The 21,257-nt window shown below is 45.3% G+C and overlaps 1 protein-coding gene across 1 annotated transcript in view; it reads left to right on the top strand.

The window, feature by feature from the left end:
• Positions 1-16,818, top strand: part of XKR6 (XK related 6) — a 179,008-nt gene extending 162,190 nt beyond the window's left edge. Inside the window, exon 3 of the mRNA XM_017830479.1 lies at positions 15,732-16,818. Coding sequence (XP_017685968.1) covers positions 15,732-16,696 — 965 coding nt within the window. The 3' untranslated portion in view covers positions 16,697-16,818. The remainder of the gene's footprint in view (positions 1-15,731) is intronic.
• Positions 16,819-21,257: the final 4,439 nt, after the last annotated feature.

Below are 21,257 nucleotides of genomic sequence, written 5' to 3'. Positions count from 1 at the left end.
CTAGAAGTCAGTGCAAGATCCTTCTTGCACTTCTTGGGCTGAGCAGGTACATCCATTGGAGAGCCCAGCATAAATGGCACCAGCAGTGGACTTCCATCATTACCATTTCTGCCCTGCTGGAATGGGTCTGACATGGTTTTGGCTTGGACCAGCTGTCTCTGAGCCAAAAAATCTCCAAGGATTGCTTGGGAGTAAGCACAGAGCAGGGACCATTCCCAGCAGGTAGTTGGATGCAACCACCTTGGATGGCAGGAGATGGGATATGGATGGGACCAGAGTGTGTTGGGCTGGAGAACAATCCCTGCAGATAAACACTTAATTCTTAGTAGAGAACCACCACTATGGGCGGGAAGTGCCAGGCTGGATGGAAAAGGATGTGCAGGGAAAAGTGCTTGCTGTGGGGTGTTGCTGCCTGTTCTCCACAGGTGTCGTTCAGTTTGGGTGTAACTAGATAAGTGCATTCCAACAGTGCTCAGACATGAATCCAAAACCCCAAATTCAGTCCCTGTGACCTCGCTACACAAAATTGTCCCAGTTTGTGGAGTAACCAGAGTTACTCATCATAGATGAGCTGAGGGCCACCCTTTCTACACAGGTGTCAGACTCCACAGGGCTCAGCACAAAGAAGATTCAACATGGCATCTGCAGACTCCCTTTGGGATGGGTAAAACCCAAGCAAAGTATTTTTCTTCCACATGCAGAAATCTTGTTCCATTTCTGGCTGGTGCCTTTTACCTGAGATTCACCAGGAAAACTTCAGTGTGTGACTAAAAGAGTCTTTCCTTCATAGACTCTTCATTCAGAAAACATGTGGAGAGGGCAAGGTCTACCAGAGTCACGCTCTGGGCTTCGGCTTGGGCTCTGAGACAGATCACAAGGAAAAGAGATGCTATAACTTTGCCCAAGGAGCTGGAGGCATATTCTTTTTCCCTTTTTTTTATGCCATTCCTTGGGGAGTAGAAGAAATGGGAGACATCCATCACACAGCCCTGTTTCCCTGTGACAGAAGAGGCATGAGCAGAAAAGCAGTCGCTCATTGCCATGTGGGCAAGGCACCCCACCAGTCATGTTCTTGCTGAAGGGGCTTGGCAGGGAGGAACCAGGGTCATCTGCCTTGAAAGTTTGTCCTGATTCCACCACGGTTTCCCTTTAAATGTTCACCAGCAGACCAAGGAGGCTCCTCACAAAATGCCCAAATAGCTCTGAACTCATAAGCAGCTCGCCTGGGAGGCCACTCATATGACTCAAGTGCTTTGCCAGACTGGGGCATATGGCTCTGCTCCTGCCTTCCCTCCTCGTCACCAGAGCCGGATGACAGGGAGCAATTTGGTGCCCTGCTTGAAGCGAGTCGCTGGTCCCCCGCCAGCTCCCAGCAGCATCAAAAAGCCATCTCCACAGTTGGCAGTGGGCACTGAGGACGCCTTGCTCTGGCATGCTGAGAGCAGGCCATGCCTGAGGCGGGCTGGCATGGGAAAGCTCGCCCTATCATCAGCCATATTGTCCCAGCTCGGCGGGGAAGGATCGGATCCAGGAGCCTTGGAAGCCAGTGACGGGATTTTTTTTTTCTTTTCCAATGGGCTTTGGAGCCAGCCCAAGGAGAGACGTCATCCCTCCGCCCATCCCCACCTGCAGCTTCCCCGTCCACCACCTTGCCATGTCTCTGGCTCTTATTTTGGGAGTGCTGATGAAACCCCTTCTGTTCCGGACCACGTGTCACCGTCACACACAGGACACGGCACAGCCAATAAAGATGAGTCACCATTCACGGGACAGCGCTGGCACTCGGCCAGTGCTGCCAAATTTAGGCTTTGTCAGACTGTGGTAGTCATTGGGAAGGGGTTACATCATCACAGCACCACACAAGCATTAGCTCATGCTGTTCCCAGGAGCCGCAGGGCAGATGGGAAACTGAGGCATGGAGAGAGAGCTTGGAGTAGCCTGAGGTCTTGGGGAGGATCCCTACGCCGCAGGCTCCTGGGGAGTGCACGTCAAGCGGATTCCACACAGGAAATTAAAGCTTTTTTGGGTAATTCCATGCTGCAGGCTTTCTTGGAGACACTCCTCTCATGGCAGGTTTTGATCAGGGCATAGGGAAAGGTGGCTGCACCCTGCTGTGGAATGGGCTGGTGAAATGCATGGAAATTCAACTCTTTTTGTCTTCAGGTTGCTCAAGTGTGCAGCTCTGGGGTTCATGTCATGCTGCCTCTGGATAAACAGGGAGCACACAGCCACTGGGGTGTGCAAAGAAACGGGGAAGATGCTTGGTGGGTGCTGGGCAGGGAATTCTCTGTGCTCCTACCCCAGATGGAGATGGAGATGAATCAGGTCGGGTTGCTGCAACTCAGAGTTGCTGAATATTGAAGGAAAGAACTTTCTTGCTTCAGCAACTATTAGTTGGTTTTTTTATGATTAGCTTGAGGTGACAGTCTTGAGTCTGGGAGTGCAGCAGATTCACTGAGTCAGTAGAAATCTCCTGAAATGACTTTTGTCCTAAGTGGCATTTGACCAACCTCAGGCTCTCAGTGTCTTCAGTACATCCATGTCTCCACACAAATGATCACTGGTGGGGGATGTCCACCAGGCACAGCTGTATCTGTAACACAGGAGCCCATATCTCATGTACATTATATATCTTAAGGTGCAAAGAGATGTTTGCAGCAGGGGAATGGGCTCATGGTTTGATCTCAGCCTGACCTTGAGCAAGGACATTGTTGAAGAGGCAACCTCAACTCCATCCTGAACACACAAGAAGAGGCAAAAAGATCCAGGAGACAAGGAGACAAGCCAGGATGAGCATGACTTCACGTGCTGAGTTCTGGCCTGCTGCATATCACTTAGACCTTTGCAGAGCGTTCAAAGCATGGGAAGCAGAGGAAGAAACGGGTTCTTGCTGATATCCTTGGAAATCAGTGTCCCTGGTGCCTTCAGCTACCCCACTGCGAGACAGCACCAGCTGCACCACATCCGTTCTTGTCACTTTGTCACTCCCCCGCACAGAAACGCTCTGCCAGACTCGCTTTATTGATGCCAGTCCTGTGCACTCTCCGGGAATGTTGAGATGTTCCTCCTTTTCAGGACACCAGTCCCCTCACCCACAGTGATGCTGACGCAATTCCACCAGAGGCCACCTACATAACATCAAAGGTTTATAAACCATGAGGTCAGCAAAGTGTGCACTGCTGCCACGTCTCCAGACACGCTGAATGAAGAGCTTTCACTCGGCCAGTGAGTGTGAACCAAGCTGAGTTTCCTTCCTCTTCCCCACCGGGTCAAAAGCATTTCCACAACCGGGATGAAGTTATTTCTCTAATGGCCTGCAAACTTTCTGTGTCCAAACCAAACCATTAACCAGAGGTGGTTTGCAGGATCCCTGTTTGGTGCTGCCACAGACTGTTTGAAGCAGTGCCTTGTTGTTGTCTCGTCTCCAAGGAAGTGGCCGTGGGAGCTGTGTTTGCAGCAGGAGGTTCCTTCGCTAAGCCCTGGCAGAAGATGTTGCTTCCCCAATCTGGTGACAAGTCTGTTGCGTTTTATCTAAACAAGTCAGAACATGAGCACAGCCACCAAATCTTGGTCAACCACGTGGTTCAATTATCAGCACAGTCCTTGGCGCATTTTTAGCTCCTGGCAGCCAGCACCAACCCAAACAATTTCTGTGCTTGGCTCAGGTCATGGCACAGGCCAAGAACCATTCCCACCACACCAAGCACTCTGGACTGGGCCACCCTGGTTTGGAGGCCGAGACAGAATGGATATAGCAGTCAACAGAATTAGGCTTTGCTTAGCTGTTGATTTCTGGGCACCGGGTCCCAGGTTCAAGAGCTGCCCCAGACCTGTGCCAAGGAAAAAGAGATTCTCATGGTTGTTCTCCAAAGCAGACAGTAGAACTCCTTGGAGTTCTTTCCAGCATTGATGTGCTTCTCCCCTGCTTTTCAGAATATTTTACCCCTACTTACAAGATTGTAACATCCTATCAACTTGTTTTAGGCACATTTACATTCTTCTCAGTGGCTGTGGTTCTCATGTGAATTTTTTAAAAAAGGATGCCAGGATAGAGATGCTGCAACAAATGTCAAATGTACAGTGTCAAAATGCACATTTATTGCATGTGTTTGTGGAGTTGAGTTGTTTCATGCCAACTATCCCTTCTCAGAACATAGAAATGGGCGGGAAAAGATTTTATTTGAAATGGAGCCATGCGTCGTTTTTCTTAGCAAGAGGTTTTCCTCCCCATTTTGGTGCATTCCAGAAGTTCCGTAAGGTGTGTTTCTCTTCTAAGGGTTCCTAACGGTAGAGTTCAAATGTCATTAGGTCTGAAAGATCTCAATATAGAAGGCTCATTCTGATATTTTTGGGATGTAAACTGGAAGTGACTCTGCTGGATTCAATATACTAAGGAATCTTAGCAAAGACTTGGCCACTAAAAATTATGACTAAAGTGTCCTTCATAAAGAACCAGCTGTTGAACGTGCAATGTGATTTTTCCTCCAAGTATAACTCCTCTTGGATTTTGTCCTCTTATTCTTCCCAGTTAAAGAAATCACATGTTTGGGGTGGGTTTTTTTTTGGCTTGTCGTTCTCAAAAAGACTATTTTAATTAGCAAAGGGTCAAAAATCAAGTCTCAGCAATTAGTGACCACAGCAAACTGCAAATCTAACCAAGAGGCTACAAGGGCAGCACAGTCATACTTGGGTGACTTTAGCCTCTAGAGATCCATGGTAGATCCATGCCAATGGTGGTGCTTAGCTCTCCAGATCAACTATAAAAGCAGCTTACTCTGACTTTTTTCCCACCTTGGGTGCTTTGGGTAAGATTTGGATACCTCTGAACATCTGGATGTCTGTGTAGGTACAAGGAACAGACTACTCTGATTTCTGAACTGAGGAACCAGAGCACAATAGGAACCAGAAAGTAGACCAAGAAATATCAGTGGAAGCCTTTAGAGGTGGCTTGTGCCCTTCTCAGGTGTTCCTTTCAGGTTGAACCAAGTTTCTGTGACAGACTCTACTGCCCTGTAACATCTCCTGCAAAGAGGGATTTTGCTCTGCTTGCATAGATTTAAATCCTTGCTGGAGGTGTTGTCAGAACATCCTGGTGGAGCATTTCAAGTGAAATCTCTTGAGGTGTCTTGAGGAGCTTCACATCCTCTTGTCTGTAGCTGTTCACTTTTAGAGACTCAGGTGGGGTTCTTTGTCAGTGTGATTCTGAGACAGCAGTTAAGGGCTTCAGATTAACAGGGATTTAACTAAAAGTCTTCATAATTACAGTGATGACTGTGCAGAGGGTACCTTGGCCTGAATAGAGCAGCAATTCATGCAGCTTTTGACAAAAATAGACACATATAAGACTTCTCATGCTCCATTTCCAAACAACCTAATCTGTGCCCGGGAAATCCTGGCTGCTGCTTTCCCAGCACATTTCTCATGCAGAATTAACCCAGGTGATTGATACCTGGAGGAATTTAGACCAAGCTCTGACCAGACTATCTCTCCTTTGTGTATTTGTGGCATTAGAAGACAGAGTTGTTGGTTCTGAGTGTCTCTGTCAACTTCAAGACCACCCTGCCCACATGAGATTCAGAGATTCATGAGGTTTATGCCCTTTGGAGGATGTACTGGGAAAAGATGTACTTGGGCATGGTGGGAAAATCCTGGAGAAGTACTGGCACTTACGTGAGATAACCTGAGTCCTCACTGCTGGGTTGTGCTTACTGGGCTACATGAGCCCCAGTTTAAGTGATAGAAGCTTTTCTAGTTGAAAACAGCATCAAATGTAGCCCTACACCAACATCAAAACCACCATCAGTAAGATTAATGAGATTTCTGGTTTACTTGCCAAAAATCACAAAGAACTGTTCTGTATTAACACCCTCAAAACAGCATCCACTGAAGTGGAACAACCAGCTTTCGGTTGTGAATTAACATTTATTCAAAATGGAAGAGCCATTTCAAAAGAAATAACTTTGTGTTATCATTGTAATTAATGTCACATCAACAGGAACTCTAAAAATAAGATTAGTCTTGTTGTGTGTGTGTGTCCCTAGTCCGTGATTGCCTCCAGCTTCTTCAGGACTGAAACTATTCACCAAACTCACCCCAAATTCCTGAGTGGTCTTAGACACCTGCCGTGCATTTCTCCCCCTGAAATGTGTGTTTGTGAATTTAATTTCCTTTAAGTCCACCTTAGACTCCCATCAGAGACTCTGGTGGCTGGCTGGACCTTCAGAAGAGGCTGTTTTCCATAAGGCAGGATTTGTCTCTGGCTCTAGCAATGGACTCACACTGACATTTTCCTCAGACATAGCTTTGGGAGCACAGCTGAGACCAGATTCCTAGAGGGATCAACTTGTACAGCTAAAATATCATTTTTCTGGCACAAAGCTGCCTGCACATCTGAATTAGACTTTACCTAAGCTCTACCTGCCATGCCTGGGCTCCCCAGAGCTGTCCAGACACAGCAGCCACCTGGACTAATTTACTCTGCCCAGCCTGGAAAATCTGATAATATGAGAGGTTCCACCTCCAGGAGTTGAACCACAGGTCTTCCACATTATTTTTAACATGATGAAGGGGATTATATGACCATATTTTTGATAAACAGAGGACTGTGATCGGATTCTGTCTATACCTGTAATGCAAACAGTGTTGGAGCCCAAGCACTGGCACTCAGGTGATTGTGTTAAGTTGGTCTCTGGAACAGTTTTGGCCAGCCAACCCTTTCCCAAAGCTTCCCAGGGATGAGAAAACAAATTCACATAGTCCAGGAACCATTCCCATGAGGCAGATTGGATACAACTACTGAGAGAGTTTAATTGTATGGACATGGCAGACTCTGCCAGTTGGGCTGAGGATCAGCAAATGGTCCTGGCTCTGTTTCTCCTTTGCTGGTTCAGATACCACCACCAGGGTCTCTCCAGGTCTGGGTTCCCATGTGTCCTTCTCCTCTCTGCTGTTTTTTATGAGCTGTTATCTGGTGGCGAGTCACTACACAGGATCAAAGATCTCGGTTATCCAAGTGAGATGAGGATTGTTTGAAGATCTGTGCATATATAAGGACTAAGATTTGACCTAAGTGCTGCCAGAAATGTTTTGGCTCTGGAACAGGCATCAGTAGCTTTTTTTTCCTAAATAAGTAGGGAAAAACTGAGATATCTGCATCCAGCATCCTAGGAAAGGTACAAGGATATTATGGAAAGCAAATAGTGGAATTTCATGCTGATGAGGACAGTTCATTTAGGCCTGTTGGGACCAACCTTCTTCTTCTCAGTGATGTAACAGAGGGATTTTATCTTTCTGCTACCACTTGAGGATGGTGGTAACTCTATCTGGCTGTTCTAGGAAATGCCACTTGAGTATGTTCTCTGATGGATCATTGCACCCTTCTCACATCAGGTGTGTCTTGGGGTTTTTTTTTTGCCTGCTTGGCCCTCAGTGATATAAAATCATTGTGTTGTGTCACTCAGTTTTGCCCATGTTATGTTGCATCTGTCGACTCCTGCTTTGCAGGAGCCAGCGTGGGCTATTCTGCTCATCTTGGAGCCAGGAACAGGGTTTTCCAATCCTGCTTTCTGCTCTCCTTACCTTGCTGGTACTCAGGACTCTCTCCTGAGCTCCTGTGGGGAGTTGGTGGATGCCAAATCTTTGCTACCAAGGGTACTTTTCATCTTATCCACTTCTCCTTGTTTGATTGGTCCAGTTTGATCCCCACCCCTGGAAGTGTTCAAAGACAAGTTGGGTGGGAATCTGAGCAACCTGGTCTAGTGGAAGGTGTCCCTGCCCATGGCAGGGAGTTGGAACAACATGATCTTTAAGATCCCTTCTGGCTTAACCCTGTCTGTGATTCTGTGATCCACACTCCAGGTAGAGTCAATGGAGCATTTCCAGAGTGCAACTCATCCCGTGTCCCAGACAGCATTCCTTGGGTGAGACAAACCCTGAAGCACGTGATGCTTCAGGGAAATCTTCTTTATGAGAGTTTTAAAACAGGGTGGGGAAGCTTTGCCAGTCCTGATGTGGTGGGTGACATCCAACATTTTCAACAGGAGATCTGACACTTGGCTGAGGTTATTCAAGGACAATCCAGAAGAGAGGGCAGATTATCCCATTTCTGCCTGGCCCGGGGTGCTCGTGCCTCTTACAGAAGGATCCGTGGCTGGCTGGAGTCCAGGAGGAGATATAAGAGTCGATGGCCGCGGGGCCTGAGCTGGTTTGGCAGGGCCCGAGTTCACAGAGGAGATGAATAGGAGGAGACACAACAGAAGCAGCCGAGATAATGAGAGCACAGATCAGACGAGTGTGGCCAGTCACCTCTTCCAGCAGCACAGAAAAAGGGGCACTGGGGAGAGCTGAAAGGCAGCAGCATGAAAGGGGGGGAAAGAGAGTCCTTTCCAAACACAATCCCCAGTGAACCCAAGGACCTCAGTTCCTCACGGCTGTGCTGAGACAGGGGCTGGGGGAAGGAGCTAAAAAGGGATTCAGCATTTATGGGGTCATTAAGAACATCTTAATTTAGCAAAAGGAAAAGGTTTCAGGAAGCAGCATTTCAGGACAGGAGCCAGCCTTTAACTGTCGAGGGGTGGGAGAGCAACTCTCCGTGTGAACAAGCTGTTCTGAACTTGCCTTGCTGTGGATTTTCTCATGATGAAAGGTTTGGGAACATGAATGTTCCTCTGGTCTAATGTGGAAGAGCCCTCCTTGCCCTACCTGGGACATGGACTATCCTGTATAGAAACTCAACACAAGCCTTGTGTCAGGAAGTCCCAGTGGGATTCAGTAGTTGAAGACCTTCTTTGGTTATCCAGACCTACTTGGAAATATGTCCCTGAAGTGAGTTACTTACCTTTGTTTCCTGCCTTTCCCAGCCACCAGCAGTTTTGTATTTCTTAGGGACTCGTGACGCTGTGTCCTATGGGAGTTGGACCCTGGGGAGAACAGGGTCGTGATGCTCCTTGAAGGAAGGTCTCAGAAGGGCTCCCTAGCAAAGGAGCAGGTGCTGAGGTTTTGAAACTCACCCTTTGCCTGATGAAACCAAAACATCTTCCATGAGAAAACGGCTAAGGACGTGACACTGGTGTAACATCTCTTCCCAGTCTTCCCAGTGTTAAGCTCTGGTTTTTCATCCCTGGTCACTCCAGCTCTGAGCAGAGACCAGAGGTGTCACATAGATGAGAGGAGGCCATTCCTGGGTCAGACTTATGAATTATGTTCATAGTGCTCATTGCCATAATGCCTTGGTGGAGAAACTGGTTAGGACAGTGTCCTGAAATCCTATGAGGAAAATGAATGGCAAAATGACCTATGCAGCCCTTTATTATTTGTTCTACATTTTTTCATGTTCAAAGGGACAAACAAAGAGGGAAAATGAAGGAAAGAAGACCAAAGTCACTCCCTTCTCTGATGGGAAAGAATAAAGAATGATCAAGCATCAAAATCCATCGGGAAACAATGAAAATCAGACCTGGGGTCTGATTCTGACCCCTTTTACTCTGACGCAAATAAATAAAAACAGATTAAAAAATAAGGGGGAGCGATTTTCAGGCAATGCTGTTACAAAAGCAGAGTCTGGCTTGATCTCTTTTGTACATAAATGCATTTTCACTCTGTGTGCATCAAAATGAAAGCCTGTTCCTCGGCTCCTGCTGAGCTCCAGGGAGGAACGTGCCACCCAAAGGGGAAAACACGATAACAGGGTTCAGAGCACAGAGGCCTGAGCAGGCAGAGAGCAATGGGGAGGAACTGAGACGTGGCACTTGGCATTAAACAAGCTCTGCCTTTGCACAGGGATTGATGGAAGGGTTTGTGTCACATGGAATATTTGCTGTCCAGCTCACCCGGGAGAAACGTTGGTATCTTCCCATTTTGTTTTAGTACAGTCTTAAGGAGAATTAATATCAAAAAAAAAAAAAAAAAAAAAAAAAAAAGCTGTTTATTTAAAAGAATGATGTTTAAAGGGACAGGCGCCACAGGAAATACTTAGGGAATGTGCTACAGCAACTGCTTTCAAATTCCTGACAGCCAACAACCTGCAGCTGGATTTGTNTTTTGTTTTAGTACAGTCTTAAGGAGAATTAATATAAAAAAAAAAAAAAAAAAAGAAATAGAGCACTGTTTAGGCATCATTTTCAACTTTAAAGGGACAGGCGCCACAGGAAATACTTAGGGAATGTGCTACAGCAACTGCTTTCAAATTCCTGACAGCCAACAACCTGCAGCTGGATTTGTGATGAAAACTGTACATACCCCTAGTGAAAAACCTCTCTCCTCAGCTGAACCACACTGCAAGTAAGGCAAAAACGGGTATATTGTTCATTTTAAATAATCATTTATATGTGTGTGTGTGTGTGCGTGTTATTTTTCCAGGGCTTTCATTAGACTAGTTGTAAAACCATGTGTAATTGTATACCAGGAATAGTCTGGATAGATAGGGATGGCTTTCCATGCACTGTTTTTATTCCTGGGCTTTAAAAACTACCGTGACAATTTAAGGGGAGTCATTGTCATGATTCTTTCGTGTGGATGTGGATTTTTCAAAGATCCTCATTACACACCTGAGATGACCTTTTCTTTTTCTGGACCATCAGTAGGAACTGGGGGATGGAAACTGAAACAGGATAAAATTCAGCATGTCCCTGTGAGCTTCAGCAAGGCTTCCCTGAACTCAGAGCGGTTCAGACTCCTCTCCTCTGGTATCAAATTGCTGCCTGCATTATACTCGAGTCCCCTCGTGTTTTCGTGATCCAAAGCAATCGCTCTTGTTTCCCTTTCTCAGCGAGTCGATTCCTTTGTCCAACATTCTCAGAAATATAATGGTTTTAATCCCTGCCTTTATCCCACCGCTTTCTCACCTCTCTTCACCATTTGCTGTTGCACAGCCTTTGCGCCATGTGTGTTCACCACTGAGGACTGTTCACGAGCTCCCCCCGAGAAATGCAGAATTAGTGAGGGAAGAAGTCAGAATCAAGCCAGTTCAAGATGGTTGTTGAGTTCAGCTCCAGATTCAGACACCTAAACAAAGGTGTCTCTGATGGAGGTGTCTCCCTGCAAAGAGGGAGTCCAATCTCCCCTTGTATTCAATGGAGATAGAGACAATAAAACCACAGAGTCTAAGTAATGGCCTTCAGACAGCTCTGACCATAATGACTGAGGAAACAATTTTTTTGAGCATCACCTAATGTCATTTGAGATGCCATGAGTACCCTGCCTCACTCCAGCTCCCAGCTCAAAAATGTTCTGGTCTTCTGTGTGCAAGTTTGTCACATCTGCCAGCTCCACGTGGAGGTCTGGAATATCCCAAAGCACCTCAAATGTTGCTGGATTCCCACCTGTGGTGGTTGCACTAAGCCTTCATTCTGTACTGAGTAAAGTAAGGGACGTTGTTTAACTATGGACACCCTGGGGTGAGTCTCTACTGAATCCTGCCTGAAATGCCTTGGCAAAGTGCACTGTGATGTGAAGATCTATTCCCTGCTTTCACTTGGATTTTACAGGAGACCTTGGGTAAATCCTTTAAATCTTAGTGCTTCATCTGTCAAACGGGACATTATAGACCTCTACCTTTCTGTGCTGAATGTAGGTTAGGAGATGTCTCACCATAAGGACTTCGGAGCTCGTCACTAAAGGGATCTGGGGGGTTAATTCTTGTGATGTGTCATTCAAGGAACAGGGGCTTGACTCCTCAGTGGTGCTGACTTTGGCCTGTGAGTCGTTCTTTGCTTCCTAGCAGGTGATAGGAGGACTTCAAAGGCTGTTGTACAGTTTGAAGACAATCTTAGTCTATGCCAGTCTGACTTGTTATGGGTAGGGGGGAGACAGATCCCACAGATTCAGCTCCATAGTAGCTGACCTCCTCCTGGCTTGAGAATGCCCAGAGATGTGGTTGTGCATGGTGGGAATGTTCCACTCCCGAGACTAAGAACAGAGTGGGAGGAGTGGGAGTGGTTTTTTTGAAGTGATTTCAGTTTTTACCCAACCTCATCCCTTTGATAAACAAACCTGGGAAGGGGGCTGAAACCTACTCATCGTAGATGAAGGTGCGTCAGTCACCATGAGCAAAACTCATAATCAAAATAAAAAGTTACTTCTCATATGATCCAAATTTCCAAGACTTTTTGTTCTAGTTATGATTGGAGAGATCTCTGTAGTTGGTTAGAAACAAGGTCTGGAGAAGTGGAGGGTCAAAAAAGAGACAGTTTATCCCACAGTCTGTGAGAATTGTAAATTGTGTGAAGATGTCACAGGGAAAGATGGGAATGAGAAAGTTGTGGTCAAGATGAACAAAAGTGCTGTGTCATTTAAGTCTTTCTGAAATAGCCAGAGAATAATTTCTGTGGCAACACAGTAAGAAGGACTGTAGAACTCTTCACATCACCCCGTGATTCCTGCTGACATCCACCTATGGGATCTCACCGCCTTACACCCAGGTCCATCACTAGGATGCCAAAACTCACATTCACCACAGACTCTCGAATTTTCAAACAACAGCAGAAATATGTCAAAATGTCTGGTGATACTCCATTGCCTCCCTCAGATCTTGGTGCAAACGAGGAGACAATGAGCTGTTTGTGAGGGTAGGACTCATCCCGCCTGACTGCCTGTGCTCGCGCGTGCCCTGGCAAGGGTTGGAGTCAGACACCTTGGGAGCATGAGTCAACCACTCCTTGTCCCACACATGGATCTTAGGACAGGGTGAATCACTTTCTGGGGGTGTCTGTCTCTCTCTGCTGACTGGCAGAGATGTTCAGATGACTATCAGCAGGCAGGGACCGTGCAATGTGAGTGACTCAACACACGTAATCTCAGCTCTGTACAATTTACAGCCCTGGCTGTGATTAGTGGAACGTTCTTCACTGAAAACGTTACAGAAAAGCCTTTCTGTGTAAACTGAGGGGTTGTTTCAGGTGTATTTTAGTCCTCTCTCTACTCTAGAATAAATGAGCCCAACAGAAACATTTTTAAGCCAGGGTGACAAATCTGTCTCCTGAGGGTTGGTGCTGCTTGAGTTTCAGAGTACAGGTACACCTAATGCCCAACAAATTTCTAGTAAAACATCACTAAAATATACAAGTTTCTAGTAAAACAGCAATAAAATAAGACATAATTTTTTTCCTGTTAATCAGGGAAAGTTTTTAAACTGAATAGCTAAAAGATACTGCAACAAACAGTACTTACACACGCAACTTCAAAATTGTGTGGCATCACTCAGCCTTCCAGGACTGTTAATTATATCTACCAAAAATGTAACACATCTGGAAGGTTAAAAATAAATCTCATCTACATCTGCTTGGGGCTGAGGATGTTCACATTCAGAAGTTTCCATCCAGACTGAGGGAGCTGGGCCTGTTTAGTCTGGAGAAGAGAAGACTGAGAGGGGATCTCATAAATCCATATAAATATTTCCAAGGCAGGTGCCAAGAGGATGGTGCCACTCTTTTCAGTGGCAGGACAAGGAGCAATGGCCATAAACTAAAGCACAAGAAACTCCATCTCAACATGAGATAGAACTTCTTTCAATTGAGGGTGGCAGAGCACTGGAACAGGTTGTCCAGTGTGGTTGTGCAGTCTCCCTCTCTGGAGACATTCCAAACCCACTTGGATGAGTTCCTGTGTCACCTGCTCCAGGTGACCCTGCCTTGGGATGGTCTTAGATGGTCTCCAGGGGTGCCTTCCAACCCAAACTATTCTGTGATTCTGTGATTAGAATCCCCAAGTCCCATATCTGTTGTTTCTTATTGAGGACTTAGAACTCGGGGGAAATAATGGTTTTCTTAAAGCTGGTGGCTTCAAGCTTCCCTCTTTGATAAGGCCACTGGTCTTACTGGTTTGTGGCTTGTTGTTGTTTTTTTTTAAATTTAGTCTGAAATGCTAAAGCAGCTGTAAGTCCAAAGGCAAAGGATTCAGAGAGACAAGCTAATGGAAAGACACAGTTTTGGTGGACCTGCAGGCTGTGAGAATTCCAATGAGGGGCAGAGATGGAGCTCTGTCATCCTTCCTGGCCACCTTCCTCATCACCTCTCCTCCAGACATAGATAGGCTGGAAGGAGGGAAATCTAACTCCACTGCACTGTGGGGTGGGCTCCTCAAAAAAGAAGTCTATGGAGTGAGGTCTGAAGAGCCAGTGGATCTTATTCGCATTCCCATAGAAGCCAGGCCCCTGGGGGCAGAGAGAAAACAGGAGAAGAAATTTAGGGGGGTTGGACTTTTTAGCTTTTTAACCCTGAGTAGCTGCAGAAAGATGTTCCTTGGGTTTTTTAGGGTAGGAAAATCAAAATAAGAGCTGGTTGGAACCAGGTGATCCTTAAGGTCCCTTCCAACCCAGGCCATCCTATGATTCTCTGACTTTCTAATATGTTACACATCAGAGAAAGAAAGGTGTTATTATTTGTTTTGCTTACAATCATTAGCATTTTTCCTTTAGTCTGCTCCCAGACAAATCTTTAGATGCTCCCAGACAAATCTTTGGCCAAGGCTCAATCAAACTATAGCTACCAAATTATTGAACTTCCCAAACATGGATTTTGGTCCATCATCTGTTCCCTCACCTGCAGAACAGTTGACCAGTGAGCAGCAGTGGGAGCAAAGGAATAAGATGCCAGTGGTTCCTTCTTTTCCCAGGAATCTGTCAATTAATTTTTATTGTGATGCTTTGCTCAATGAGTTGTTCAATCTACCCTTGTGATGATCAGTGGGGTTTTTTTTTGTTTTTGAAAACCTCTGAAGTGTAGTGGGGAACTATTTTATCTTTCGGAGAAAATAAATTGTTTGAGTGTTGGTTGGGATGATGAGTTGGTTGGGATGATGAGTTAGTTGAGAGGATGGTTGGTTAAGACTGATTTCCTTTTGTAATATCATGGGGTGCCTTCTAAGGGTGACCTCAGGGCTGGAATTGCAGGCACTGATGGGAACAATCCTCAGGGTCTGAGTGCTTTGGGAAAGAGTGGACCAAATCCAAGGTCTCCTCAGAGGGAGAAGAAACAGGGCTGGAGACACAACTGCGACTTGGATCTGTGGTCCATCCAGGAGACGAGGCTGGAGATGAGCTATCTCCAATATACCTCCAATACCTCCAGCTGCTCTGGAACCAGGGCAGGGGATTTTCTGGAGAGATCAGATTCTTTGTTTTGGGACCATTTGAAGGGTATTGATGAGTCTTGATGCTCCCTGTATTTATATATTTATATGCACAGGATAAAAAAAACTGCCTATTTTTCTCAAAGGCAAATGCAAATGGAGATTCCTGAGTAAGGCAGAATCAATGGGAATGTTGCTCATATAACAGTATTTTAGAATAAGAAAGAATCCATGCAGCTGCAGAGAGTATGGATGTCCTGCTCTTGCAGTGGTGCATTCCAAGATAAGATTCCTTTCTACAGAAAATAACCTTCATACTTGGGATGAAGCATTTAGATGGGATCTGGATTTCAAATTCTCAAATGTGGATCCAATCAGGATGAGCACAGAGGTTGTTCCCCGTTAAAAGAGATGAGCTGGGGTGGGGTGGCAGAGCCGGTGGCTCCTGGAGATCAGGACAATGTGTCAGAGAACTCCTGAATGCAGCATCCTTTCCAATTCCCACACTGATATTTCTGTATTTCTCTCCTCCAGACTGTAAGGACAACCTGACGTGAGTTGAACCTTCAGGCTCCCAAGCCTGCCCCCGATGCAATAATTTAGTGAGCAGATGATGTTTTCAACCAAACCTCCTCTCTAACCCAGTGGATCTGTGTGTCTTCCGGCAGGTGTGTCCTCTGTGGCCTCCCTGATGTCCCTGGCTTGGGTGCTAGCCTCCTATCACAAGCTTCTTCGGGACTCTAGGGACGACAAGAAGAGTATGAGCTACAGAGGGGCCCTCATCCATCTCTTCTGGCGCATCTTCACCATCTCATCCCGAGTTATTTCTTTTGCTCTCTTTGCTTCCATCTTCCAGCTCTACTTTGGGATCTTTGTAGTGGTCCATTGGTGTGCCATGGCTTTCTGGATCATCCATGGTGGGACAGATTTCTGCATGTCTAAGTGGGAGGAGATCCTCTTCAACATGGTGGTAGGGATTGTGTACATTTTCTGCTGGTTTAATGTCAAGGAAGGGCGGACTCGATACCGAATGTTTGCGTATTACACGGTGGTCCTGACGGAGAACGCGACCTTGACGCTCCTTTGGTATTTTTACAGAGATCCTGAAACCACTGACTCATATGCCGTGCCAGCACTGTGTTGTGTCTTTCTTAGCTTTGCTGCTGGGATAGCTTTGATGCTGTTATATTATGGTGTGCTGCATCCCATGGGGCCAAGAGCTAAGATCCTTGTCAGCTCCTGTTGCGCCGAGCTGCTCTGGGGCATTCCTTTGCCCCCCGATGTTGAGCCCATGGCGCCCCAAACCCCTGGGTACCGGGGGGCCCAGGCTACGCCCACCAGAGCGGTCACGGAGCAACAGGAGGAACTCACAGCTGACACTTGCTTGCCCGTTTTCCAGGTGAGAGCAATGGTTCCATCTACTCCATCTGGGCGACCCTACCCACCCGAGGGGCCTCTCATTAAGATTGACATCCCAAGAAAAAGATATCCTGCATGGGATGCTCATTTTGTAGACAGGAGGTTAAGAAGAACTATCAACATCCTCCAATATGTCACCCCCACAGCTGTAGGTATTAGGTATAGAGATGGACCTCTCTTATATGAGTTGCTACAATATGAATCTTCACTTTAAAAGCTCCTTAAAGCAAAAGTAAAAGAGGGGACCTTATTTTTGTTTACGGTAAACACAGATCATGAAACAAACACAAACCTTCAGATAAGCTTTCTTTCTGGTTGCTGTATGTATAAAAAAAAGAAAAAAAAAGATATTCTCTATGTTTTGTAAGTAAAAACAAAAAGAAAAACTTTTCTTTTGTTTTTTACACACAAGAAACAGTATTTCAACTTCCACACCTAGGATTCACAGGTGGAGAAGGAGGCATCTCCACATCAGTTTTATACCGTACACCAAGTGTAGAACATTATTTATGGGATTGGTGCTGATTGAAAAATAAAAAAAACAAACAAACAAACCTACAACTGCCTTATGCCCTTAGGTGCTGAGTTTCATTAAGTACTGTCACCTTTCTCATGCAAAACTCTTTGATGATTATATGCCAGGAAAAAAAAAAAGAAAAAAAAAATAAAACCAAAAAACCAACTGAAATGCAAACCTTAAAATTAAAAAAAATAGTAAAAAATGAACAACAACAACAACAAAAAGAGAGAAATGTATGAAAAAGAAAAATCCCGTTGCTTTTATTGGATTTAACAGAAAAATAACCAAACCCAAATATCTAAAGATAAGAAAGCAAAGCTGAGACACCCCTAATGGAGTTTGGTTTTTCCAACAGCTGAAAGACAAAATCAGGTCTGTAAGATAATTTGGCAAGGAATTTATAGCACCAGTTGGCCAAGCCTGTGAGCCTTGACCGAGTCGTGTTATGAATGTGATCCAACCATGGAACCGTTTTCCTTGTGGAAACGGATCATGTGGAGTGGTGGGTTTGCACCAGATTAGTGTGATAATGATGGATCTGATCTTGTTTCCAACAATTGCACGTGCTAAAGCACCACTGTCTCCAGTGGAGCAAATACCAAAAGCCTGAGCCCAGAATAAGGCCTGCCACCTTGAATTCTGGAAAATATGGAATTATTGAAATTATGTACCAAAAACATCCTCCTAAAGTCCATTTACACATATCTAATAATAATTATTTCAGTAATAATAAAACTCAGCATAGTAGCAAAAAGCGAGTCAATTTAAAGGCACAATACTTGATCAGTGACTGGCAAAATAATTTGACCTACTGTATCATTTTAAGGCTGTGAAAGGCATACATGTATTATTTGTAATCTCGTGTAAGACCTGTCATGTCTCATTCAGTGCGAGCCTTAAAGTGATTGTAAAGCATCCTTTCGTTCCATTTTGGGGATTTTTGGGTTTTGATTTTTTGTTTTTGTTCTGTTTTGTTTTTAAGGAAAACAAAACATGAAAAAGTCGGGATCTAAAAAAAAACAAACACAAAAACAAACAAAAAAAAGCAAACAAACAACAACAAAACAACCAACAAACTTCTTCAAACGGTAATAACCTGTAAACTGACTCACGTCTCGAGATGATTTGGTGCTTTGTATTTTTCGTTGATGTTGTTGTTGTGATTTAGCTGAGAATTCTTCGACTCGGTACATGTGGGGAACTGCTGATAAAAAACTGTCTCGTGTCACCCTCTACTGTAAGTACATGGCGAGAAACAACAAGCAGAGGAGATCCAAGAGCGTAGCGAGAGCATCGTGGTTTAGCTTTAGCCTTTTCACCGCAAGGAGATGCTGCCACCTCCGACGATGGCAAAGCCCAGACGGTCACCTGCCGAGGGCTGAGTGGTTGTCTTGACATTTCCAAGTAACCCGCTCGGTGTCTGAACATTCCCATCTCTCCAATTCTGTTTCTGTGCTGGAATCTCTTTGTTTTCGAGTTCGATCACGGGTTTGCGTCTGTCCAACAACACCCTTTTTTCCGTTTCGAGAGTATTGCTCCTTTAAAAGGAATAATCCCGTTTTCAGGGCATCTTTTCAATCCCACCATCCCTCTACTTGGGAGGGGAAAAAAACAACAACAACAACAAAATGAGGTATTTTTAAGTGAATGCTGTAGTATTTTCTGTGTGTAATTGCAATTTTTTATTCCAGAAATACTGTAACTGTCTACGGTGCAAAACTCCCATGCTGACCTATTCTGAAGAGGAGATCAGCATGGGGGGGGATATTTTTTAATTATGATTATTATTTTTTTTTTAATTTGAGGAATCAGTTGGTTTTTTTAATTATAATAGTATTTAAAGAAACTAGTACCAATTTTATATAACAGTTTAAAGAAGCTGAATGCTTTCTTCGCCTGAATATACCTGAAGAGAAACATTTTTTTCAATCAGTGATCCTTTGCAGTGTTCTGAGAAAATGCTGGGGTTTCTTCAGTTGTTTCATTTTGTTTTGTAAAGGAAACTTTTAACTGGTGTCTGTCCCTTTCCAGGAGGGCAGGACTCACTCACGCCAAACTATAGACACACGGCAAAGTTTATATGAAGCCAAATTGTCACTGGTACTGTAATTCCCAGTCAAACTCCGTTTCAGGCAAATGTTTCTGGGCTCTGATTACAACTAATGTGATGGTCACATTTTCATGCAAAGGGAGGGATTTGGTCTTGTCATTCCCTATCTAACTTCCCAGTCCCTTGTTTACTGTGCACATAAATACATTTATATATATGTATATATATATATATATATACATGAACTTATATATATTTATACATGAACTTATATATATTTGTGAAAAGCTTTCATTTCCCTTCTCCATTGTCTGTGTCACAAAACCACTCCCGTCTCAAGTGTCCTACTAACATTTCACCCTGTTTCTTCCCTGATCAGTCTCCATAAAAAAAGGTAATTTGTGAAGTGAACTCGCTGTCCCCACCTACTGAGTCATAAAAACATGGAGGTGCCCATCCTCCAGCAACAGGCCTGCCTTTCTCCTCCCAGGACTTTCTTTTCACCTACCTTTAATGCAAGTGTAGGCTTAACTCTGATCTAATTCCCTGTGTAAAGAGTCTCCTTGGTCCTTCCGTGAAGAGCTCTCCTCTGCGATCTGCATTTCATTGGCATAAGCATGAGAAAGGAATGGGTGGCAAACAACCCTGCTGTTCCTTGGGGGCCTCTCTTCCACGAGATAGCAACCTTATTTTCAAAAGCACCATGAGGAGGTCCCTCTCCCCAAACTTGTCCCTCTTGAGGTCTGGAGATGTGATCCCAGTCGCTGGCCCCACTGAACCGCCGGATGCTGCCGCTTCACACCAGGACAGTGAAAGGAGCCAACGAGCCAAGGCACAGTCACCAAGTGTCGAGGAGGAGACCCTTCAGTGTTGCCTCTCATGAGCAACTTCAGCCTGCCTTCCCTCAGGAACAGGATCTTACTCCACACCACCACACCAACAGCCGTCCTCTCCCTCCCGTGATGGGAGCGGAGGGGCAAAACACTCTGGAAGTGTCCTTACTTCTCAATACAGTGCTAATTTCTCACAACCAAACCAGCTTAACTAAGGGCTTGACACATCCCTGTTCCAAAGTCCTCCTCGTTCGTGGCTCGTAGCGTGGATAACAATGAAGGCAGGGGCCTCCACTGCGTGTTAAGATGTTTCATTACTCTTGCTTGCATAAACTTTCTGCCTCTGTTTCTAGTCCTTTCTTTGAATGACATCCACTGGCATCTTCATCGAGCAAAGGATTTCCAGTGAGAGCCTGTGTCAACCCCGAAGAACTATTTCTTTTTTCAAGGACTCCATTACAGCCTTAACGTAAAGCACGTGCTCTGCCACTACACCCAACGAGTTCACGGTGGACAGTTTGGGGTGGTGACCATTTCCTCTTGGGATTACCTGTGATCTTGTTGCCAAACAGCGCCTTTTGCCAAGCCAAAAGCTCGGGGAGGAAAACTACCCCCAGCTCTTTTTTGGTACTAATCCCAGTCCTGAGTCTAGACCTCTCCTCCTGTTTTGTTTATTTTTTACCCTTTGACTTTTCCTCTGCACTTTTTCCAGGATAGTCAATGACTTGTTTTGGTTTCACCTTGGTTTTAACTTCTCAGCTTACCCCTGGTAGCTCAGTTATTCCATGTCCCACCTTCTTGCCAAAAGATACTGAGTGAGGAGGTTTTCAAACTGCCATGGAGAAGGTTGAGCCTGTATTTATTCACATCACAAGATCAGCGGGCAACTTCTCTGGCACATTTGTGCTGCTGGATCCCCCCTGGAATCATCTAAACCAGCCAAATGTGCCATGCCAGGGCAAAGCCGAGGCACGAGGGCTCCACCATCCCGACTGTTATACTGTTCAAACCTTCCCTGGCATGGTTTTGACCCACTCCAACAAGCCCTGGACTCGGGCACAGTTTCCCCAGGCATGGCCAGAGACCATCCCCATCCAGCAGTTTGGATGCAGCTGCTCTGCATCAGGGGTGGAAGATTTTAGCAGTGTGATTGGGGCCAGCACTTGTCAGTTGGCCTCGTGGCCAGAATGGATCCTGGAAGTGCTTAATTTGCTAATAAAGATGTATCTCTGTGCCCACAGACCAGTATTCAGGACGTGGTGGAGAACGTCAGCTCTGATCTGGCATTTTTCTGTTTTCTGCCCGATTCAATGGACAAGTTGTTTTTCAGTTCACTCTGTTCTTTTTGCTGAGGTTGTTTTGCAAACAGCGT

The sequence above is a fragment of the Lepidothrix coronata genome, unplaced genomic scaffold, assembly GCF_001604755.1.
Source record: "Lepidothrix coronata isolate B3197 unplaced genomic scaffold, Lepidothrix_coronata-1.0 Scaffold179, whole genome shotgun sequence".
NCBI lineage: Eukaryota > Metazoa > Chordata > Aves > Passeriformes > Pipridae > Lepidothrix > Lepidothrix coronata.
The sequence above is the reverse complement of the archived record's forward strand: the minus strand, read 5'-3'. Positions and strand labels throughout refer to the sequence as shown.